General features: G+C 41.3%; 1 protein-coding gene across 1 annotated transcript in view; it reads right to left on the bottom strand.

The window, feature by feature from the left end:
* itga8 (integrin, alpha 8) overlaps positions 1-23,375 on the bottom strand; it is a 113,230-nt gene extending 89,855 nt beyond the window's left edge. Inside the window, exons 1-6 of the mRNA XM_072692262.1 lie at positions 22,990-23,375; positions 19,100-19,233; positions 9,854-9,954; positions 9,312-9,435; positions 4,292-4,353; positions 2,504-2,549 (exon numbers count right to left, since the gene is read on the bottom strand). Coding sequence (XP_072548363.1) covers positions 2,504-2,549; positions 4,292-4,353; positions 9,312-9,435; positions 9,854-9,954; positions 19,100-19,233; positions 22,990-23,168 — 646 coding nt within the window. The 5' untranslated portion in view covers positions 23,169-23,375. The remainder of the gene's footprint in view (positions 1-2,503; positions 2,550-4,291; positions 4,354-9,311; positions 9,436-9,853; positions 9,955-19,099; positions 19,234-22,989) is intronic.
* Positions 23,376-26,285: the final 2,910 nt, after the last annotated feature.

Raw genomic sequence — 26,285 nt, 5'->3', positions numbered from 1 at the left:
GTCTCAGGTATCAGACAACATACCTGTAACTATTTAGTCTAAAAGCTTTCTGTGATGTAGCTTTTAGAGGCGGTGAACTCACCCGATTTCATTTACCACCACTGTGAAGAGTCTGACTCAGTAGGTTTCTTTAGCACACTTTAGAGCATTTCAAACCAGACCACAGGATTTATTTATACTATAACCATTAAATTATTCTCAAATAATAAAAATCACTGAAACTCCTGTTGAACTACCTTGATAGCTAGTTAACATGACAGCTGTTTGAACAGCTGTGTGTGTCAGCATTTGTTATGCCTTGTTAGCTTTCTGTTATCAGAGCGTGCTTAGCCAGGTTATTAATTTTGTCCTCTCTAGGCATGTCCTAATTTAGCACAGAGGGGAGTTTCCTTTGGGACTTAAATGATGAGAAGTATTACCAGAGGAGAAGCTAAGAGGTGGTCCCAAGTGAACTTGCTATGTGTGTTGAGACAGGGTATAGTTTGTATGGATAGGATGTGAATCATAATCATAAAATTATGAATAATGGAAAAGATGTATTAATGACTCGAAGCTAATATTGTTGACTCTGTATGCTCTGTGACTTTTATTAAACCCAAAGAATTACTAATCAGTAAATACATGTAGAGCAATGCATACCTGCTAATGAGTGGGGAAAATGCCAGGAAGCACTGGTAGTTCTGCAGAATTTAACTACTGAAACTTTTGCACAACTTAATAATTTGCTATTTTGTCTTTATTTTGTGGTGCAAACTCTATTCACAAATTCCAAACTATCATTTTTAACTGATGGTGACATTAGTGCTGGGTGATATGACCTCAATCAGTATCACAATTAATTGAACATTTTACCTCAATTACAATTAATGAACGACAAGCTGCTTGAGTTGCTTAGTTGGCTTTGACCTTCAACTAATGTCCATGTGTTTATGTGTGAGGTATAACTGTTCTATCTGCTACGCAATGATATGTGTGTGGTGACCTTAACGTTGCTAGTGCTCAAGAGTTATGTTTCAAGCAATTTGCATCGTAACAACCAGCCATAAAAGGTGTAGAAGACAGGGAGTCACTAATGAGTTTCCAAAAACTCGCCCACACAGAGGGGGTCAAGGACATTAAACCTCAGGACCCCATAAAAACATTCAGTTTTGGGGGGGGGTTGCTGAAAATAAACCTTAAGAACATATTATGGTAATATATTTAGCCATCTATCCATTAAACATGACAAAATACAAGTTAAGGAACATGTCTTAGTTACAGTGTTTCGTTTTACCCGGCTTTACCCATCACAAAGTAAATTACTGTGCCGAGTGTAACCAAACCCCCACTGCAAAGAACTGATTTGTCCAGATGCACACTGGCTGTCCAATCGTAACTTCAACAGCATCATCTCACACTGTAAGACTAAATCACCTATTACACCCTTTTACAATCCAACATGCACTAAAATGGACATGGACAAAAGTATTGGGACACACCTCTTAATCAATTACTTCTGGTTTTTTATTAATTCCCATTGCCACAGGTGTATAAAATCAAGCCCCAAGCCATGCAGTCTGCCTTTTTACACACATTAGTGAATAAACGAGTGGCTAAAGAGCTTACTGAATTCTAGCATGGGACTGTAATAGGATGCCACCATTCATATTAATGCCTATGGATTTAGAATGGGATGTCATACAAGCTACTGTAGGTGAAATTAGGAATGGTGTAACTGGCTAATCACTGTATGTTACATAGCTTAGCTAAGAATTTCACCCAGCCAATAATTGTTTGGGGTATTTTGTACATTGGGAATGGGCAACATGATGATAATCATTATCATAACCTGACCATCTATATTGTCAGTACACTGTCCAGCTACATGCTTTGTTACAAAGAGCGGCCTTCTGTCTCTATATTCCAAATGAATGTGTTTCGCTGCAGGCTGAGTGGAACTAATAGCTCTGGACAAACCAGAGGAAATGCAGGTATCGTCCATTAGCAGCCTGTCATTAGCGCATAAGTCCTCTGATTACCAAATGGACTTGGAGCCAAACAGCAGTGCAACTGACCATGAAAATAAGCTCATTTAACCCCACTGCATTTGCTATAGTTAGCTTGGCCACTTTATTCCCATAAGCCAACTGTAATCATCATTCAAGTATTCACTGTGAATGAGCTGGGACTGAGTGCGTTGGTGGAGATTAAGAGCTGACTTCATATTGGTAGAGCAGCGGCAGTGATGAAACCGGGAAGGTACGGAGGTTAACTTGGACTACTGTGCTAAAGAGACTCATGGGAAGGTGACGCATCATCTCTCTCCCTCTCTCCCTCATTGAATGTATTTCCAGCAATGCTCTTTAAAAGCTATAGGTGGGGGGGGGGGTTCCATTCTCTTGGCTGAGCCGGGAATTCTGAGTCCTGGGAGAAGAGATCATATGACCTGGCCCTTTGTCTAAGAGTGCTGATTGTTGATTGAATACACTCTGAGGATAAAGTATAGAGAAGAGAAGTGTGTTACCTTGCCAGTAGAAGCTCCCTGGTCCTCCTACGACCAGCGTGCCCTCCTAAAAAAGTGAACGAAGACAAGGAGATAAACAAGTAAACTTCAGAATGTTACATAGTTTCGCTTATATCTAAGGATACCTGTGTAGGAAGTATGAGTTAACTTGAGTAATAAGTTCTCAAAGCTGATTTAAGTACAAAAGAATAGCATTCAGCATGAACCGTGAAAGACCACCATGGGCGTGTCAAGTTGTGGAGGAAAGAGAAAGCTACAATGGCGACACCCCACCCTTGAAGAGCGTGCAGGGGTCTACTGTTTACTGCTATTGTGTGTTGTGCAACGTCCACCACTGATGCTGCACCCTTGTTTCCGTAACTGGTTCCAAAATTGGTGCAAACATGGGCATGGACAGAACTGAAGGATCCTGAATGGAACCAATTCCAGATTCATTCGGACAAAGAGCTACGAGCGGTTCTAGGCCAGAATCAGAACAGCTCAAATCAAATGTATTTTCCATCTGTGTGCTCTAAAACCTTGCACAGTGTGGGTGAAGGTTTAAGCTTGCACCAATAGTCTGAGATTAGTCTGTGATCATTAGCTCGGGTCACGCTTCTTCTCTGGTGTTCTTCATTGAACTGCCAAAACATGTTGTGCTTCAGGGAAAAATCCAGCCCAAAATACATCCCGACAGTGTGTAATACGGATGATTTAAGGCTTATAAGTGTGTGCGTCTGTGGGAACACATCCTTACTGGGTGTGAATGATGCTGGGGACAGAAGTGCAGACATTACTTATGTGAAAACCTTCGAAACCATGTGTTTGTGTCTGCGTGTGCATCTGGAAAAGGTTATTGCTGACACACACAGTTTCCTGAATGACAGAAGAGACGGGCACTAAACTGAGGGGTGAGGAAGGGAGTGTTGTATATGTGTTTGTGGATGAATATTAGTAGTTATTAATCCTTTTTGATGCATTCACCTGAATGTAGCCAAAATATGACATCAATATTGAAATACTATGATGATACACCTGCAAATTCAGCTACTTCCTTCACTCCATGGTCTTTGACACGCCCATTTTCCACACATCCAACAAGGCATTTATAGCACTGTACCACCTCTTCTCAATCTATGAATCATGTCACAAACCCTGTAGGTATTTATAGGCAAATCAGGTTACTACGACCTTAAACACGCATGGTGAAAATAAAAAAAATTGTCCAGGGAGCTTACTGTCCCCGGTGTAAACTGTTTGCAAACACAAAATAATCACAATCACAATAATAACCATCAAAATAATACAGAATAATTAACTCATTTGGAATCATGGACATTAATAGAGAAGTGAAGCATTTATAAAAATATATATATAATTTAATTTAACCGTTATGATGTCCGATATTTACACCCCCAGTGAATGGGAAAACAGGGTTACGCTGAGGGCATACAGGAAGACATCCATTCTGTGTGGATGTGAGAATGAAGGGTTATGTAAAGGACACAGAGAGACATGGAGAGTGAGAGAGAGCGAAAAAGGGAAGCAGGCCTTTTCCTGCAGCTCCCTCTGTTTCATTGAAAGAAAGGTCAAAGATCAGACATATTCATCTGCAGTCGCACCCTTCTCTATTTCTTTTTGCATGTCTCTCACTCTCTTTACCCTCATAACCCTATAGTCACATCCACAGACAGGCAGAGAGGGTGGGTAAAAAAGGCATAAGGAAGGTCTTTTCCAGTGGAGAGATGGGGACATATGCCACAAGGAACAGAGAGATATGGCATGCACAAATGATATGAGAGAGGAAACCTTGGTGAAGTCCACACTGAAGCCAGCTTGACAAAAGCCCTGCCCCTCAGGGTCTGGATTACCTACACAGAAAACAGCAATAGCATTTCACAAATCAGAATATGAATTCAGTGCATATATCATTCACTACATGTCCAAATGTTTGTGGACACCCCTTTGAACAAATGCATTCAACTACTTTAAGTTGCACCCATTGCAACTTAACACAGATAACACATTATGACTCTCTGGAGCAGATTGTGAGTTGAGGATGAGGTGGAGTGGTGATCATCCAACATTCTGACCTCACTAATGCTCTTGCCACTGAATGAAATCAAATCCTCACAGCAGTGCTTCAAAATCTAGTAGAAAGTCCCTTCCCTGAACAGACGAGACAGTTACTCCAACAAAAAATACTCGTGATTTCAGAAGAAACAATGAATGAGCCCATGTCCCAATACTTTTGTCTAAGGCGCATGCAAACTTATTAATGCAATAGCAATTTTTAATGACGAATTAGCCATTCATGTGAATCGCAATGAGTTCTGAATTTAGGCAAGGCCAGCAAAAGCAGGGAGAATCCCGCCTCATCACCAAACACAGCTCAGCATCAGCTTTTGTCAATATTTGCCCTGTCGATTGATATAGTGATTTGTTTTCATGGACCAATTAGAATTAAGGTTACCAAAACGTAATTAAGAAAAGGCATATTTTGTGAGAGTTTAAGTTCTATGGTCTGTCAAATCCGCTATGAGAGTTTGTCTACAATGTATATCACAGGTGGCAATTACTGGGGTCCAAGCGCTAAAGCATCATTCTGAAGCCAGAAGAGCACAAAGAACTGGCGTCATTTTATAGTAGATGTGTGTGTCTCAAAAGCAGATTTTTATTCTCAGAGTGTACCAGAATTCAACAGAATTTTTAAAGCAGCTGGAACTCTAAACAGCTGTTATATTTCTGAGCATGTCCCATTATACACTGGGCACTAACCACACAAACCGATACACTGTGAACTTATATTAAGTGACTGGACCATATTTCCTCTAACCACATGCAAGCCGTGCTTTGAGATTTTTCCAATAAAGTGGCCACAGACAAAAAAACAAGCTGGCTAGTGGAAGAACAAGCTAGGTGTTTCTAATAAAGTGGTCAGTGAGTGGAAGTACAAGCTAGGTGTTTCTAATAAAGTGATTAGTGAGTGGAAGTACAAGCTAGGTGTTTCTAATAATGTGGCCAGTGAGTGGATGTACAAGGTAGAGTTTCTATTAAAGTGGACAGTGAGTGGAAGTACAATGTAGGTGTTTCCTAAAGGGGTCAATGAGTGGAAGTACAAGGCTAGTTCTAATTAAGTGGTCTGTGAGTGGAAGTACAAGGTAGAGTTTCTAATTAAGTGACCAATGAGAGGGAGCACAAGGCTGGTTTCTAATTAAGTGGCCAGTGAGTGGAAGGACAAGCTGGGTGTTTCTAACAAAGTGGTCAGTGAGTGGAAGTACAAGGCTAGTTTCTAATTAAGTTTCTAATTAAGTGGCCAGTGAGTGGAAGGACAAAGCAGAGTTTTTAATAAAGCTAAAGAAATATTTGTGTGGCTAATGTAATGCAATGTAATGCAATGTAATGTAATGTAAGAAAAAAGACGGGTGAATGTAATGCAAAACATAAGCTAATGCTAATAAGGTTTAAGGTGCATATGTATCTGTGACCAGCCTGCATGTGTGTTTAAGATCCACTTAAGTACCAGAGCTGGTTAATATCTCCACTGAACATGACAGCACTTTGCTTTGGCAGTGTTGCTGAAGGGGCCTGCCAGCGGCCGGCTGGTGCTTCATAGTGTTTGTCAGAAAGTGGAGAGGGCTATTTAGCCATTAGAGGCTCATATATCTCCCACTAATTCCCTTTTCCTCAGTCATTACACACCCTTACTGTCAAAGCTATGCTGCTCTGCTGAGACTTAGTAGCTGCTGAATGTTATATTGATATATCCACCTCTTTATTTATAAAATGGGTTGAGTGAAGCCTTTTCGCAAGTGTTCATAGCACTCACACAAGCAAATGCTGCTGAACAGGGGTGTAAATCTCTGACATGATTACTATTCCGTTTTATTTTTAAGAATGTAGAAACACTAATTAAAGCAACAGTACTTACATAAAAGAGAGGAGATAGAAAAGTATTTTGGCTCAACCTTTAAAAATAGTCTAGAAAAAAATTCAATAAACATGATTTATCACTGGCCCCAGTGCAGCCGATGAGCCAAGACACAGATATCTGAAGTATGCTTCTTAAGTTTTGAATGGGAGATGCTAGGCTAATATTGCTAACAAACACTGTCATCAATCTCACAATCTCACGGCCTTCAACAAAAAAACCCTCGATGTGGAGATCTGTGCAAGTACCGTAGCCAAAACACGCCAAAAATCATCTTCACCTTCAGTCTCCAGTATATTGGTCTATCCCCATTTATAGAGATCAGAACCTGGTCTGAAATAACTGCCTGTAAGCGTTTCAAAGATAGACGCCAAGTGAACAGACTTTTTCACATAAAGATCACCACATCATTAACAGCACTATGTGCATGTGTACAGGCAAAAAGACGGAGGAATTTGAGCTGACCGCTCACATTCACATTACACACCCCCAAAACGAATACATATTGAATCTAGGACCCCCTATTAAAGAGGCTCAAATCTGATTTAAAAAAAGATCAGATTTGAGCTGAAAAATCTGATCTGTGTTACATTAAGACAAAAAGAACAGATTTCAGTCACTTCAGCCTAGTAGTGTGAACATAGCCAAAGTGGCATCATTCTACGCATTGCGGTAGAGCAGAACTATAAAGTGGGATGTTATGTACTATGTATGGTTACATAGTTCCAATAAAAAAAAAATCAAAAAACTCATTTACAAAGTAATCATTTTCACTTTGGGATACATTTTTGAAGTAACTCTGTAAATATTTTGGTGTGTGTATTTACCAAAATGAGATTAGTTCCAGTGACTGTTAGCAACATGAGCCTAGCATCTCTCATAGTAACCTAAGGAAGAAAACTTCACATACCAAACATGTCTTGGCTTCACTCGACTGCACCCAGACTAAATAACAAAATCATCATCATTTGATTCTTTGCTAAACTAATCTTTGAAACGGGCTGTTCATGCTTTAAAGTCTTCCAGTGAGGCAGAATCAAAGCAATTCTGCAAAGAAGCGTGGGCTGCATTTCCTCCACAGTGCTATAAAACACTGGCCACCAGTTCTAGGAAGCATTTGGTTGCAGTTGTTGCTGCTTAAGGTGGCAAACCAGTGATTATGTTTACAAGGGCAATTACGTTTTCATGTGGGTGATATAGGGGTTGGAAAACTTGCATGTTCTCCTTGTCATATATTGCATTTCATTTGATGATCTGAAACTGTTTAGTGTGGCAAATAGAGGAAATAAATGAAGTCAGGCATCTTTACAACACTGGTATAAACTGAGCGTATAAAGTAACAACAGGACTACGTCAACTACGTCAGACAAAGTACAGCTGGAGTTGTGATTCAGTCTTCTACACAGTGACATTTTTTTTCTTGGCTCTGAAACCAGCAAATATGAAGTAATTCAAGCAGGTGGGCAACCACCTCTGTACCCAGGGAGCAATTAGGAGTTCTCAAGGGACCCTCAGCTTTGAATGTTGGGGAAAGCACTGTTCCTTCACTCTCCCCTCCCCTAATTCCTGCCGATCCAGGGGATTAAACCAGCCACCTTCTGATCCCAAGCCCACTTGTCTAACCTTCATGCCACAGTTGACACAGAACACTGCCTTTCTCAAAATAAAACATCTGGATTTATTGGCACCTATTGAGTAGCTAGGTTCCATATTCCAAAACAAATACAGTTATTAAATACTGCAATTTAAAACGTGGATGCAGGTTTAGGTGTGTATATGTGTGTGTGTATATGTGTGTGTGTGTAAGAAAGGTGCACTACAGCTACCCAGGAAAACTCCACTGCTGATCTCATATCTCCACGTTTCTCATATCTGAACAGATTCATCAAACACTGAAGCCAGGCAGGAAATTGCATAAGCATAAACATCAGCCCCCTCCTTTGATGGTTGTTTACAGCAGGGCACATGATTGCCCAGTAGCGCAGTGTGTGACTGAGTCAGTGTGTTGTGGCTTTGCTTGGTCAGATTGAAAGAGCTGTATGAACTGACAGCATTCAGGGTGGCAGCATGAACTGCACTCTGCTGCCACCTCTGCTGTCTGCAAGACAGGAAAGGGTGAATGGGGTGAGGTCGAGGTATAACATCTCAGAGTGGAGTGCTTCTCAGTTTGTAACAGGGGTTTTGGAAGGTGACAGCGGTTGGTTACTTGTGTGCATGCAAGGGAGAGTGACATTTTTTAATTCATATATTATGCACAATGAAAATGTACATTTTGTATACTAGACTAGTATGGGGCAGTGGTGGCTCAGCAGTTAGAGCGCTGGGATATTGATAACAGGGTTGTGGGTTCAATTCCCGGGCTCGGCAAGCTGCCACTGTTGGGCCCTTGAGCAAGGCCCTTTACCCTCTCTGCTCACCACTCTGTGTGTGTGTGTGTACTCACTGCCCCTAACACATGTGTGTGTGTGAGTGTGTGTTCACTACCAGATGGGTTAAATGCGGAGGACACATTTCGCTGTAGAGTGTACACTGTACAGTGACAAATACGTGCACCTTTACCTTTTTTACCCTTTTATTTTACATGCTTTAGTTAATATTCTAATTATTTGAGTATTTGAGGAACAACAATATATTAAATGATAAATCATATACTGGAATTCTGTTTACTGTCTTTTTTTGCCCTCTAGCCCATGCTTGGCATTAGGCATGGAGCTAATAGGTTCATGTTTATGTCCTATTTTATTGGCAATAATTCTGTAAAGGTACTAAACAAGCTGTGTGTGTGCTTTTGCACATCTGTATCAGCAATAGGTACAAAGTAAAGCAAACTGAATGCATTCATTTGAAGGGTGTCCACAAACATTTGGACACATAGTGTATAATGCAATAGACACTCACTTGTCCTGCAGGGTGAATACTCGGCATATGCACTGAAGTTCTGTACAGCCACATAGCAGGTTCCCACTGGATCCATCTCACTGCTTATCTTCACTGTCCTCCAGTGATACAGAGGAGCACAAGCCTATGGACAAACACACACACACACACACACACACACATATATATATATATATATATATATATATGTATATGTTCATTTTACATGTATTTTACAAGAGAAGCTTAGAAAAATAAACAAAAGATGTTGTGGCCCCTTTAACTTTGTATTTCTATAATACCAATCACAAGATCAGTTTTCCAAGAAGTCATCATCGTTAATAGCTCAGAAATGCAACAGCATTTCCGCAGTGTGCAAAAGAACCAATAGTTCGAATCATAATCTCACACAGGAATTCATTTCCCACAAACCACCAGCATCCAAATATACTGCATGCTGATGGTAAGGAAAGCATTACAAGTCCATATTTCCAGTTTTCTGCCCAAAGGACACTCATTATAACAGGACTACTAACAGGACTACATTTCCCAGAAGCACTCACCACTACTTTGCCCCTGTGTGTTCGGACAGTGGCTCCAAACCACTGATGGGACTTAAACTCCAAATTCTCGCGCGTCCCGTTCACCTTAATCATTCGGTTATCTGATAGGGAGAAGGAGAGAGAGAGAGAGAGAGAGAGAGAGAGAGACAGAGAGACAGAGAGAGAGAGAGAGAGAGAGAGAGAGAGAGAGCAATTAAAGCTAAAAAATATAACACAGAGTCCACAGTACACATATTAGCCATTTAATCTTAGTAAAACACAAGTTAGGCATGTTGGGTAGATATGTAGAGGACAGTTATGTTGAATGGAAACTTTGACTTGGACTTACCTCCCAGACACTCAAGACTTCAGTTTCGCATTTGCATCTCTTGCAAACTTAAGATTATGTTTGTAGGGGTTATAGATATGTTATATGGGTTGGAAAACTTGCATGTTCTCCTTGTCATATATTGCATTTCATTTGATGATCTGAAATGAAGTCAGGCACCTTTACAACACTGGTGTAAACTGAGCGTATAAAGTAACAACAGGACTACGTCAACTACGTCAGACAAAGTACAGCTGGAGTTGTGATTCAGTCTTCTACACAGTGACATTTTTTTTCTTGGCTCTGAAACCAGCAAATATGAAGTAATTCAAGCAGGAGGGCAACCACCTCTGTACCCAGGGAGCAATTAAGGGTTCTCAAGGGACCCTCAGCTTTGAATGTTAAAGCTGGGGAAAGCACTGTTCCTTCACTCTCCCCTCCCCTAATTCCTGCAAATCCAGGGGATTAAACCAGCCACCTTCTGATCCCAAGCCCACTTGTCTAACCTTCATGCCATAGTTGACACAGAACACTGCCTTTCTCAAAATAAAGTATACAAAAAGTAGAATGGTATACACATCTGGATGTATTGGTAATTCTACAATTCTTAGTTCTGAGACACAAGACGCAAGTTGGATTTGATTGCCAGAGACTTAAGACTCGACTTGAACTCCCCCCCACCCCCCACCCCCAAACATTTGAGGCTTGACTTGGACTTGCCTCCCAGAGACTCAAGATTTGATTCAGACTTACCCCCTAAAGACTCGAGACTTGACTTGGACTTGCCTCCCAGAGACTCAAGATTTGATTCAGACTTACCCCCTAGAGACTCGAGACTTGACTTGGACTTGCCCCCCAGAAATTCTTGGATTTGCCCTTCAGAGACTTAAGACTTGACCCTAACTCACACCCAAAGATTCAAGATCAAATCCTGTCAGTGCTGTAGCTAAGAACAGTTGGTACTTATCAGCCAATTAAATCATAATCATCATTATAAGTCAACGATTTTATCAGCTGAGCCCTGAATTAGCATTAATATTTTATAGCTGACTGCCTCCAAAGTTATGCTTTCTTACTGGATGTGTTAGGTGCAGCACAGCAGTATTTACCTGTAGTAATGCAGAAGTCAATGGAAATGCCTTAAACACAGAGAGAGAGAAAGAGAGAGAGAGAGAGCATACAAAATAGTCCATACCTCAGAACCCCAACCATTATCACTCCCTCTCTCCTTCTTTCTCTTATTACTCCTTCCTTATAAAAATAGGGTTAATTTATTGACAGTTATGTTAATCTAATCAGGATCATTAGCGCTTAACGTGATGCCATATTTTATCCTACTTCCTTTATAAATGTAGTGTCCAGCAACTATAACATTTTTTCAAAGAAGATATCATCCTAATAAGCTCAAATAGTGTCTCGTATTTCACCAGAACTGATTAACAGAGCTTATGGTCTGCATTATGATTTCCCATTGTTTAATCACATTACTCATTGATACACCCCCAGAAATAGCGATAAGGGGTATGTTATGCTGCTTAATGAACACTTAGGAGGCCAATATTGCAACAGCAATGCAGTTCTAGTGCTTATGTTGTAATAATGCTTCATTAATGTTTAAATGCAACATGACTGTGCCATCTGCATTTAATAGCCTCTAAGCAAAAACGCTCATTAAACACAATACTGTCAGCCAATGCTGATGAAGACCACGCATGTGACCCGTAATGATCACAGTATCTGAGCTTTTATTCAACTCATTATTCTGCTTCATGCCAGGATAATGTCTCAGTGACAAATGGCGTAATGGCGTACAATTAGCAGTGGTGCATTTAATGGAAAAGCTCCTTCAAAAATAGACTTTGGACAACACTTTATCACCCAATCAGAAATAGCTGTTTTCTGAACCCCATAGCAACACTATAGTAACCACTTATCAGTAACATTTCAACCACCTAGCAATCATTTGGCACTACCATAGCAACCACCAGTCAGCAACCACTTTGCAACACCCCTGCAACCACCTGGGATACCATAGCAACTACTTAGCAACACCACAGCAACTGCCTAGCAACAATTTAACAACGGCATAGCAACCACCTTGCATCTTCTTAGCAACACCACTGCAACCACCTGGGATACCATAGCAACCACATGGCAACACCAAAGCAACCACCTGGCAACACCATAGCATCCACTTAGCAACACCACAGAAAACCCCTGGAATACAATAGGAATTACCTGGCAACCACTTAGCAACAGCCATAGAAACCTCCTGGGATACCAAAGCAACCACATTTGTGACTTCTTGGCCCCCCTGAGGCATGCCCACTACATTGCTTGTTAGCGACAGTAGCCTCACAGCCACTATATTTGGCATATGTGGGGGCACAAATTAGATATATTCTACAGATTTTACAAACATTCTGCATAATGAACGTTTGTAATGTAAAGAAATGGCAGACTGCTTTGTTATGAAATGCTCCGTTTTAGAGAAATGTCAGGATTGTACAGGTGGAACCAGACTTTGGGAGGGTTTAATGCCTTTAAAAATGAATCCACATAAAAGCCCTAAATACAACAGTTTAGGAATACAAAAGAAAAGCACCAAACACTGTCAGATGTTTTTACACCCCACGCATCTTCACTGTTAATGCAATCTCTCAAACGTGCTGTAATCAGACATGGCAGACTCATTAATAACCTCAGGTTCTTTAAATAAACTACAGTGAAGTGAGCTACAGATGAGGCTCGTTTAGCGCCCATATGTGTAAACCTTCCCGCAACTAGGAATGTTTACAAAGTGTCCATATAACTGTTCTCAGTAACAGATGAGGAGCAAAAGGTGATCTTAAATCAGCACTGTACCAAAGGTTTAGGAACCTCGACCATCCGTCAGAGGCAGAGAGGGAATGCAGTGACTCAACTCGACTGTGAGAGCTCAACGCACAGTGGAAATGATGGAGAGTGTATTTTCCTTTCTCTTTAATATTCAATCTCAAAGCTGTGGAATGTCTCTGGTGTAGGACAGCGTAACCCTAGAAGATCCAGACGCATCACTATGCATGTGTGTGTGTGTGTGTGATTCCAAGCGACTCAAAGAATGTGGCAGCTTATAGTGTATCAATTGAATATGCCTTGATTGCATTAGTCAAAGTCATCAAAGACACTTGTTTGTGTCAAAGGCTGAGTGTGATAAAGACAATGTGACTAATGAATCTGAAAATGTGTGTATGTGTGTGTATGTGTATGTGTGTGTATTCCCTGGGCTGAAAAACCAGAAGGCCTGTGGGAGACTGGTTCTTTTTTCAAAGCCTAATAAAAAGCAGACACCACTCCACACTAGTCCACTGATATCCCATGTGTAGGTAGTAGGGTAGTTTTAACCCTCTTGACCTGTGTCCATCTGTCCATTTATCTCCCTCTCTGTTAGGTTTGAATGGCCATTAAAAAGTGCAGTCCATACCTGTGACCATGCACCAACTCAATCAACTGGTACTGGTCATGTTAAAACCTGAACCCAGTTTCTTTAGCCTACAACAGGAGATGCAACAGGAGATGCAACAGGAGATGCAACTATGTTGCTAACAAACACTTAGACTGTCACCAGTCTTATTTTAGCAAAAGGTTCATTTTATTTGCCTCCAAAAATCAATTCAAAAGCTACATAAACAAGTTAAGCTCGAATAGACCTCGTCTAAACATTGATTTCATCATTCAGCTATGTGAAACTTATTGGTTTTTATAGACAATGTTGATCATACCATGTTTTAAACAACACTGTCTTGTCTGTGTTGAGCAGGTTCAGAGATGTTTTTAGGTGTGTATTTACAGAATTAAGATTCGTGACTCTAGACTAGCATCTCCCGTTTTAAACTAAGGACGGAAACTTTAGACATCAAACTTGTCTCGGCTGATCTACTGCATTTGGGGTAAGGAATAAATGATGCCAATTACATTTTTGGACAAACTATTCCCTTTAATGCCATCAGGGCAAAGCGAATCATTTTTGTTAATATTTGAATAATATCTGACTAATCAGCCGACTAAGAACTGACTAATAATGATCTCTTTTTGTTCGCCTTTTTGTTGTTGTAGACTGCAATTGCCCTATATTTACTGTACTGTACTGCAATCCCCTTATACTTACTATATTGTACTGCAATCCCCCTATACTCACTGTACTGTACTGCAATCCCCCTTCACTCACTGTACTGTACTGCAATCCCCCTATACTTACTATATTGTACTGCAATCCCCCTATACTCACTGTACTGTACTGCAATCCCCCTTCACTCACTGTACTGTACTGCAATCCCCCTATACTCACTGTACTGTACTGCAATCCCCCTTCACTCACTGTACTGTACTGCAATCCCCCTATACTCACTGTACTGTACTGCAATCCCCCTATACTCACTGTACTGTACTGCAATCCCCCTATACTCACTGTACTGTACTGCAATCCCCCTTCACTCACTGCACAATACTGCAATCCCCCTATACTTACTGTACTGTACTGCAATCCCCATATACTTACTGTATTGTACTGCAATCCCCCTTCACTCATTGTACAATACTGCAACCCCCCTTCACTCAATGTACTGTACTGCAATCCCCCTATACTCACTGTACTGTTCTGCAATCCCCCTTCACTCAATGTACTGTACTGCAATCCCCCTATACTCACTGTACTGTACTGCAATCCCCCTTCACTCACTGTACTGTACTGCAATCCCCCTATACTTACTGTACTGCAATCCCCCTTTACTTACTGTACTGTACTGCAATCCCCCTTCACTCACTGCACAATACTGCAATCCCCCTATACTTACTATATTGTACTGCAATCCCCCTTCACTCATTGTACAATACTGCAATCCCCCTATACGTACTGTACTGCAATCCCCCTATACTTACTGTACTGTACTGCAATCCCCCTATACTTTCTGTACTGCAATCCCCCTTTACTTACTGTATTGTACTGCAATCCCCCTTCACTCATTGTACAATACTGCAATCCCCCTATACTTACTATATTGTACTGCATTCCCCCTTCACTCATTGTACAATACTGCAATCCCCTTATACGTACTGTACTGCAATCCCCCTATACTTACTGTACTGTACTGCAATCCCCTTTACTCACTGTACTGTACTGCAATCCCCCTTTACTCGCTGTACTGTACTGCAATCACTCTATACTCACTGTACTCTGATATCTCCTGCGTTATGTGAATGTAAAAAGCAGTACATTGTGATTTTTAATTACATAATGTTTAGTAATGGAAATGGTAACACCTCTTTTTTAACAACCAATCCTTTTTGTGGAGTAATTACTTTAATATAAAAACCTACCAGCACTTTTTAAATCTCCATATGTTTGACTTGTTTCAGACTTCAACACACACACACACACACACACAGAGACACACAGGCACATCTCCACATGAAAGTCTTCCTCTTCATTCAAAATTGCCTGAAATGAATCAATCAGTGGAATGCACTTAAAGCATAACGAGTCTACCAGGCAAATTAAAAAACGTACAGCAGACAGATGACTCTTATTTTCATCTGGAGCAGTCTTTTTGCATTAATCCACCCCACCCACCCCTTACACCTGAGATTCAGGCCAGATGGAGGGACCCCAAAAGGCCATAATTCTATTTTGCCAGCTAAATCTGCAGACTACATTCTAAAAGTGCAAACCAACACTGCAAACCTGCTTGCTAGAGCTCCCTCTACAGGCTACCTCATAAAAAACATTGTGGGTTGCACTGACAAATCATATTATATGGTGTGTCAGGTCAGTCACACTTCCCACTCCTGTCCCACTCCTGTTAAACCTGTGCTTTGACGTTTCAGACAGAGAATGCTAAACACAAACATGTTAAGTAAAAAGAAGGAGAGTCCCAGGCCTATCTATATAGCAACCCCCTATACTCCCTTGCTCCAAGGCAGGCTGTGCACAACAATACAGGAACCGCAAAACCAGCCCATGCCCTGAAGCTCTATTGGCATCTGCTCCCCACATGCCAGGAGAGATTTAAAATGTTACTACACAGAAATCATAGATCCACTGAGTTGCATGGCTTTGGACTCGGCTGTGCAAACCTTACCGTCATCTCACATCCCTGAAACAGCTGCTATAAAGAAGACAAAAGCTTCTTAAAGCGATAGTTTAGTACAATATATATATTTATGCAATTCTCCAATTACCTTAAATGAAGCCAATCAGCTAAGACAAGCTAAAAAGCTAAGATGTTTGGTATCTGAATTAGCTTCTTTAGTTTTGTGCTGGAGTGATGCAGCTATTGTTGTATTGCTAACGAGTAATTGAAGCTAATGTACTAGCCTGTATTTTTTGCTATGGTGTATTAAAATAAGTATAAACTGGAAAAGACTGTGCTTCGTTATAGCCTATACAAACAGAGCCAACTCATTAACTACACAAATAAAGCAATCAGCCATAACATTATCACCATCTGCATAATATTGAGAAAGTCCCCCTTGTGTCACCACAACAGATCTGATCATTCAAGGCACAGACTACTCAAGACCTGGCAGCAAAACCTGAGCAGCAGACCCTTTATGTCCTGTAAGAGGTGGGGCCTCCATGGGCATTAATGAGCCAGACGTGCCCATGACCCGGTTGCTGGTTAATCGGTTGTCCTTTCTTAGACCACTTTTGGTATGAACTGACACATACAAGAAAAGCCCCGTAAAAACTGCCTGATGTTTATGAGATGCTCTGACTCTGTCTTTTAACCATCACAATTTGGCCCTTGGCAAAGTGTCTCCTTTTTTCTCTTGCAATTTTCCCACTTTTACCACATCAACTTCAAGAACTGACTTTATATATCCCACCCTCTGACAGATTCCACTGTAGATAAAGATAATCAATGCACAGCTCAACACACTGAGGAGAACACTAATGGATAATTGTGTTACGCCAGTCTAGCACTGTGTTGAGTAATGGAGGGAGACCAATTTACGCTCTCAAACATGGGTGACTGTGCCTTCTGAGATTAGACTCACAATCTCCCAATGATAGGGCCAGTATTAAGATCCCTGCACCACTCAGGAACCATGAAATGTTGATTGTCAGAATGGCAAGAATTCTGGGAATACGCAAATTAAAAAATGTTACCTGTGTATGTGGCCTAGCTACTCTTCTGTAGACAGTAAAATGGGTGAACTGGTCTGGAAGAATGTTTCCAACACACCAGGTGGAGTAGTAAGGACCCACTGGATGTTACTGGAAGTAATATCAGATCTGCACAATTAATCTGCACAATGCTAATTGGTGTGGAATGAGCTTCCAGAACATTTAGCTACATTAGCCATGTGAATGAACTGCATTTCAGGTGAGGGGGAAAATCAGATGTTTCGCTGAACATGTCTTGAGGGTCACTTGCTGATGGGAATGGATGTGAGTGATGCATTATGCGTCAGAGCGCCTGAATCGCGCCAGATTGCACATGGAGGTAAAGTTACGGGAGGGGGTGCAGTGATGGGGGGGGGTTCCTTGGTAATTACTGCGCTCCTGAAGCTTAACCCAAACCATATGCTGGGAAATGAACTCGTTTTTGGATGTGGGTTTTGATCTTTTTACTGTCAGGCCTGGAGTGAGCAGAGTCTAATCCTCAAGCTAATGTCAGAAAATAAAGTTAGATTGTATAAAAGTGATTATTATTATTTGATATTTATTGGATTATTATATATTATTACCCCTTACTGATGTCTTTTAAGAAAAAATAGCCCTTTTAATGCATTCCCTTTGATCTCTCCTTGACATATGTTTTAATTCATATGGATCAAGAGTTATCACTGTGGTGTTATTTGTTTTATTAAAGAATCGTAATTATGTAAATACAAATTGCACATGCAAATTACATAATGAATTACATTTAAATTCACATATCATATCTATATTGAAATTGTTCACTAAGACTATAGACAAAAGTATTGGGACACATGCTCCTTCATTGTTTCTTCAAAAATTAAGGGTATTAAAAAAATCATCAATCCTGTCTCTTCTGTCCAGGGAAGGCTTAACTAAAGATTCTGGAGCATTGCTGTGAAAAGTTGATTGCATTCAGCGACCAGAGCCTCAGTGATATGGTCACCACACCCAACTCATCCCAAAAGTGGATGGATTGGAAGAAGCAGCATCAGTCATTCCAGAGATTACTGAGCTCCACTGCTCAATGCTGGTTGGCTTTATACCCTTCTAGCCCACACCTGACATTAGGCATGGAGCCAATAGGTTTATGTTTATCTTCTCCAGAGAGTCCTATTTTATTGGCAAATAATAAAACAGGGACTAGATGTGTCAGTAATTGGTGTAATTTAAAGTAGCTGAATGCATTTATTAGAAGGGGTGTCCACAAACATTTGAACATATAGTGTACTTCTGTTGTACCTTTTCTATTTGTTACCATGTCAAACAATTACAAATATACAGAATAGTATATTTCTAATAATATCTGTACCACGGGCTTAACCTCATAAATTACTTCCTGGGTGTGTTACATGTTTAGTCTGTCTGAACATTATTGTGTTTCAATGTATGGGTTATATATTAGCCCACAGTAACTGGCCCAAAACCTTACCGGTTCACCCAGAATTCTCCTGATTACCTCCTGATTACACCCAATCACACTTGATTATCCAGGCATTGTTGCCCACACACTTATGACAAGTCTCACAAAGGAGCTTATTTGCAGAATAATAACAGCATAATTCGCAATGAGCTGCTGCTCTGCACTTCTAGGAAAGGGCATACATTGGTCTATTTGTCTAGAACTGTAAAAGTAAAATGTATTAAAGAACAATCAATTGTAATGTTCTTGAAAAAAACAAACATAGTCTTTCTACGGCCCATTTGGGGTCCATGTGGCACCTCTGTTTTTAAGAGTGTAGTTTACGAGTCCACCTACTTGCTTTATCAAAGGGGATCTGGCGGCAAGAGTCCGGCTCGGACGATGGCCAAGGGCAGTAGTAGACTGCCCCTCCCTCTACTATGCCTGGCTGGGAGGTGTTAGCCTTGGGCGCCCCGACCAGCACTGCCAACCTGTACAGAGAGTGAGAGAGAGCGAGAAAGAGAGAGAAAGAAAGAACGTCCAACTCAATGAGAATCATTTTCCTGAATCAAAACACACCCCATATACATAAACACACACAACACATCTGGACATCAGCATCTGGATAAAACTGTCCATCAAATGGAATGGACTGGTTCTGCCAGACCAGTTTAACATTAAGCATTGATCAAATAACATCATGCTAACTTTTGTCTACTACCCTCCATTCCTTCCAGCTGATAGAGACAGTGTTCAGTACCATGCTCACGCAACCATATAAGAAGCATTTTGGTGCTAAGATGCTTTCATGAAATCCAGCCCTGTTTGTTATATCACTCACATTGTTCTTCGCCAATACCATAGAGAAATCACTCAATAGATGATTCTTTAAAGAACCATTTTGTGTGAAACACCTTTACATTTAAGATTCCCAAATACTGTGAAGTATCTTTAAACTGGCACATTACTCAAAGCTTTAAAAGACTAACTGAGGATCTGAGTGGCTCTGTATGTTGGCCCATTGATGAGGAGATTGCCTGTTCGATCTTCAATGAAACCACAGTCATACGTGGCCAGGAGATCCAGAGCGCATAACTGGCCTCTCAGGCTCTCTGAGTAGGTAGGATGGCCCTCCCTCTCCACCCATCACTCAGTGTGATGCTAGCCAGAGCTGATGTAGCAGAACTGGCAGTTAGCACGCTCCACTAAGCGTGTTTACTGCCAAGTTCAGAGAGATACTGTTGGCTAGCTTCATGTGACTCAGAGGAAGTACTGGTAGAATCATCCTAGCTATAGGGTGAGAGTTGGAAATGACTATGGAAATCCAGGCTCCTATGATTTAATAAAATATGTTTTAAAAAGAGTAGTATACCTAGAAGTTAAGTACATAAACCAGAACAAAACAAACAACACAAAACCATTAAAGCATTTACTACAACTACAGCTATAGACAGAGCCTAACCGAAAGACCAGTGTACGAGACACACGAGTAAACAGCCATATAGCAAACTTTTGGAAAGCTCTAACATTGGCAGTGAAATACTGGCTGGGACAATGGCCAGGGGCAGTAATGCGTCTTGTGTGACAGTAAATCAATAATAATCAAGCAATAATAATTTCACATTCACATAAAGAGAGAGCAGCACTCTTAAAACTTTATGCTCTTTGGTCCATCTCAGTGGTGCTGAACCTGGAGCTGAGGAGACTGACTGACGTTTAAGGTACTAAGGACTTTTTTCAGTTTATGCTCAATAGTGGACAAGAAACACTGTAAATGGGACCATTAAAGTAAAAAAATCAGTTTTATTGGGACATTGAATAACTTAGTGCCTACTGACTACATCATGTGTACTGCCATATAACTCTCTATCCCATAATACCTGAATCCAGCAGTTTCTTAATATTCTGAGGGAGGATTCAGATATTGTGGGGCGTCATCTTATAGAAGAACAGGCATGTAATAGGATTCCTTCAGCTCATTCCAGTATTTCTTTTTGCTCATTTCAAAAGACTACATTAGCAAGCAGCAGCTGACACTGCAGTAAATAAGAGTTTAAGATAAGTGCAATTCTGTTAGCTGATGGCCCAAACTTTGTGAATTCATTCTTCTGGGGCTGTGTAGGCTCATTTTAGAAGGATACTAAGTTCAGTTGGTTTAGTCATAGTAATAAGAGGCTGCAGACTGTACAGACCCGATTCAGTTGATTCACTGAGAGTAACAAGACACTGCAGTCTGTTCAGACTCAATTCAGTTGATTCAGACTGTACAGACTCAATTCAGCTAGTTTAGTCATAGTAATAAGAGACTGCAGTCTGTACAGACTCAATTCAGCTAGTTTAGTCATAGTAATAAGAGACTGCAGACTGTACAGACTCAGTTCAGTTGGTTTAGTCATAGTAATAAGAGACTGCAGACTGTACAGACTCAGTTCATCTAGTTTAGTCATAGTAATAAGAGACTGCAGACTGTACAGACTCAGTTCCGTTGGTTTAGTCATAGTAATAAGAGGCTGTAGACTGTACAGACTCGGTTCAGTTGATTCATTGAAAGTAATAAGAGACTGCAGACTCTACAGACTCAGTTCAGTTGGTTTAGTCATAGTAATAAGAGACCACAGACTGTACAGACTCAGTTCAGCTAGTTTAGTCATATTAATAAGAGACTGCAGACTGTACAGACTCAGTCCAGTTGATTCATTGAGAGTAATAAGAGACTGCAGTCTGTACAGACTCAGTTCAGTTGGTATAGTCATAGTAATAAGAGACTGCAGTCTGTACAGACTCGGTTCAGTTGACTCACTGAGAGTAATAAGAGACTGCACACTGTACAGACTCAGTTCAGCTAGTTTAGTCATAGTAATAAGAGACTGCAGACTGTACAGACTCAGTTCAGCTAGTTTAGTCATATTAATAAGAGACTGCAGACTGTACAGACTCAGTCCAGTTGATTCATTGAGAGTAATAAGAGACTGCAGTCTGTACAGACTCGGTTCAGTTGATTCATTGAGAGTAATAAGAGACTGCAGTCTGTACAGACTCAGTTCAGTTGGTTTAGTCATAGTAATAAGAGACTGCAGTCTGTACAGACTCGGTTCAGTTGATTCATTGAGAGTAATAAGAGACTGCAGTCTGTACAGACTCAGTTCAGTTGGTTTAGTCATAGTAATAAGAGACTGCAGTCTGTACAGACTCGGTTCAGTTGATTCATTGAGAGTAATAAGAGACTGCAGTCTGTTCAGACTCAATTCAGCTAGTTTAGTCATAGTAATAAGAGACTGCAGTCTGCACAGACTCTGTAAAGTAGGTTTATTGAGTGTAATAAGGGTTTGCAGACTCTACAGACATTAGCTGGGTTTATTTAACTACAATAAACATTTTTAATAAATCATTTGCTTGGTTTATTGCTTTGGTTTGTTTGCTTTTTACCACATGAACCATTTTATAGTGTATTTTATAGTGTATAGTGTAAAGTATCCTTTACTTTTTAGATTATGTGAAAATATCGACACTTCCTCCATATTCATTTAATCCATTTCTCTCTATGAATAAATGTCACATCTTTCCATGATGCCAATTTAAGCAGATTTCATCTCCCTTTCTCATTTTAAGAATGTTTATGTTGGCACAGGCAGAAAATGCTGCATATTGGTGCATCCCTGGTTCTACAAGTTGTACAGCACTGTGCAGAGGTGGCTGGAGTTGCCTAATAGTGATCTACAGTCATGTAAAAGCTGGTTGCGTCAGTGAAAGAATGCCTCCAGCTGGGTCATAAAACCAAAACTGTGATTTTCATACTGATACCAAGTGATCTTACAAAACAATTAACACCCCAGAATCTCGATTCACAATGCTGCTCAGTTCAGGACTAGGACTAGGCTTTATCCTGGTCCAGGAAAACGGCCATACAGGTTCTCTTCAATTCTATGGCATAACTAATTTTATGAACCTTTTTAAATGCAGGCAAGATACAATGCTGGCCTGGTACTGGCTCAGCTAACAAATAACGGACTGTACTGAACGTTGGAGTACTGAATCGCTTGCCCAATTGTAGTAATGTGCAGCTCTGCACTGTAAGACCAAAAGGTTCTTTAAAGAACCCTTGAAGAACCCCCTATTTAAGGGTTCAGACTCAAGTAAAAGTAGAAGCAGCTTTCCATAAGCAGTACGAAGTGTGCAGGGGTTAAGGTCATAGGAGGCTGCAGGCTGGACCAGCTAATCTGATGGAAGCTGAACTGTGGGGAACTCACGCGCTCCTGTCCTGCGTTGGGTGGTAAAAATCCACAGAGTAGCCGAAGTAACTGCCCTCAGGTCCACTGTACTCCGTCGGCCTCTCCAGGTCCAGGTTAAACGCAGCTATCATCCCGCACAGAACCACGAGCGCGCACGAAAGCGCGCGGGAACAGACACGCACCGCGCACGCCACCATCGCTACGGTCTCTGCACTTCTCTACAGGTGAAACGGAAAAGCCAAACTTCTGCTGCTGCTGCTGATGCTGCTGACGACGACGATGATGATGATGATGATGATGGTGGTGATGATGATGGTGGTGACGATGCTGCTGTTGTTAGAAATCCCCTCGTGCAGCTCCGCGCGCCTCGTCTCCACTCACTGAGCGCACCGCGCGCCTCTTCTCTCCCCTGACTGTCCCAGCGCGAGACATTATAATGAGCTGTGCGCGAGATGCTTTTGTTTCCCGCCCGCATTCCGATAGGCCACGCCTGCGGACGTACGATTGGCTGGTGGAGCGAGAGGAAGGGCAACACTTCGAGTCAGTCATAACGAGGGAGGCGGGGCATTTCTAGCCAATTATAGGACAGGAGGCGAGCTTGCACTGGCCAATCCTGATATAGGAGGCGGGGTTTAGACAGAGACTCACCACATCGCACATCAAACGGAGCGCGAGCCCGGAGCGCGTCACCAGGGCAACTCCTTTTAAGGAGGTCAATTAATAAGAAGCCTGCGCGCGCACGAGGCCGGAGCTACTAATTTCTTTTCCAAACAAAACGAAAACGTTCATTACTCTCCCCGCGCGCCCGCTCTGACCTGCTGTTCTGCCTAATGAGCCTCTGAATCGCTTCTTTGAACATAATAAACGGTCATTAACGTTAATTAACGGTAATTAGGCGCATGTTAAAGCGGGCTAAAGGCGGGTGAGAAGGACGCGCGCAGGTCGTGTCTTAATGAGTAGCATGGCTGTTTTGATGTAAACCAAAAATGGCCAAACCTTCCTGCGCCGTATCTTTCCCCTAAAATAAGAGCAGTAAAGACTTCTGTTAGACTTCTGTTAACCCTGTAAAGCCTGAACCATCAAATTCTGTGATTATTTAACCTCCTGACCAATTATTATTTTAAGTAATTAAATGACAGTGTGCATAAATTACGTTTATTCTGTATTATATGTTTATTGAATAATATTTGGCCGTCTTTAAGCAAAATAAACATCTACAGCACAAATAAAGTGCATAACACTTTATACTATTTTTCCATATTTATCTAATGTATTAGCATTTAGATATTATTTATTACTTATTTAGGATGATTACTTACTTACAGGGGCTGTGGTGGCTCGGCGGTTAGAGCTCCGGGTTATCAATAACAGGGTTGTGGGTTCGATTCCTGGGCTTGACAAGCTGCCACTGTTGGGCCACTTGAGCAAGACCCTTTACCCTCTCTGCTCCCCGGGCGCTGGAGTTGGCTGCCCACCGCTCTGTGTGTGTGTGTACTCACTGCCCCTAGTGCACTAGTGTGTGTGTGTGTGTGTGTGTGTGTGTGTGTTCACTACCACAGATGGGTTAAATGCGGAGGACACATTTCGCTGTACAGTGACAAATACTTGCACCTTTACCTTTCTACTTAATGATCACACTCACTCAAACACTGTAATGCACTACATGTCCAAATGTTTGTGGACATACCTTCTAAATCATGCATTCAGCTACCTTAAGTTGCTCCCATTAAGTTGCTGCAAATGCACAGATACACAGCTTGAGCACTGAGCTGTGGATCCGTTAGGATGAGTTGGGAAGTTGGAGATGAGATGGGGTGGTGATCATCCAGAGTCCTGCCTCACTAATGTCACTGAATGCAATCAAACCCTCACAACAATGCTCTAAAATCTAGTAAAAAAGTCTTCTCTGGACAGTAGAGACAGTTACTCCAACAAAAGCAGGATACGCTCTCATTAATAGAGCTTCCTTTAGCTCTGATATCTTAGATCCTTGAGTTTCTCTTGAGAGTAAATCAGGACGGGCAGGTTGTCAGAGAAGGTCCTAATCTTCTGGGGAACAATTTCACAGTTAAAAACAGTGAATTTACCAATAAAGAGAGTCAGAAAGGTGAGCGAATTGATGAGCTAATGTATCTATAATAATTAGAAAGGTGTATTTCCTGAAGAATACTCTAATAATGGTGGTACATCTTAAGTGGTCCCACTTGCTATGCTGTTGCTGCATGGTTGCAAAGATGAAAGTCTTAGGGCTAAGTTGTTGTTATGGTATCCCTGTAGCTGCTATAGTGTTGCAAAGTGGTTGCTTTGGTGTTGCTAAGTGGTTGCTAGGTCATTGCTAAAAACTTACCATACCATTGGTTCTCTGTTTCAGTGGATCATAAACCAGGGCCACATCTGGACACATGCAGGGTCCCTGAGAACCACGGTGGTGTACAGGTAAAGCTCTCTGTATACTGGTATACTGGTATACTGGCAAGTTGGTTTACTCTGAAAACACCAGCTGCTGTTAAGTACTCCGACAGCACATGGTTGGGGCAATTTCAACATGTCTGTGTTTTTAATCCACTACCTTTCTGTCAGAACTGTGAGAATAGAGCTGCTGTCCTGATTTCTGAGATTTGTTTATATACAAGATCTATTAAACCGATAAATGGCCTCAGGTTTAATAAAGGTTTTCTTGGAACAAACGAATCTTAAACAACAGGCATAACAAGACATTTTATAGGGCACACATGTGGCACGTATGTAAAATATGGTGGAAAACACACACACACACACACACACACACACACACACACACACACACATATAGACACACAAATGCAAAGAGAACCCTGAAACAGACGGAACACATTTGAAGGTGAGCACAATTTAAGCCAGGTGTGACACATTCCTCTAACCCTGGGAGAACAGCATAATGACAGAAAGCCTGTCACAAGACTCTCCTGCTTATATCCAGTCTCAGGTCCATAAGTATTTGGACAGTGGCACAGTATTTGTGTTTATGGCTCTGTACACAACCTCAATGGATTCTAAATGATTGTGGGTCTTTCTGCCTTCAGACGGTAATACAGAGGGAGAGACAGAGAGAAGAGAGAGAGAGAGAGAGAAAGAGAGAGAGAGAGAGAGAGAGAGAGAGAGAGAGAGAGTAAGAGAAGGAGTGAGACAGAGAGAGAGAGAGAGAGAGAGAGAGAGAGTATGCCCATTGTGCTGTATGGTAAAGGGGGGGGGGCAAGGAGAAATGGACAGAGAGAGAGAGAGAGACTAAAATGGAATGAGAGAGAAAGTAAAACAGAGACAGAGAGAGACAGAGA

The sequence above is a fragment of the Salminus brasiliensis genome, chromosome 1 (assembly GCF_030463535.1).
Source record: "Salminus brasiliensis chromosome 1, fSalBra1.hap2, whole genome shotgun sequence".
NCBI classification, from domain to species: Eukaryota; Metazoa; Chordata; class Actinopteri; order Characiformes; family Bryconidae; genus Salminus; species Salminus brasiliensis.
Note: the sequence above shows the minus strand (reverse complement) of the source record. Positions and strands in the feature narration are given on the sequence as shown.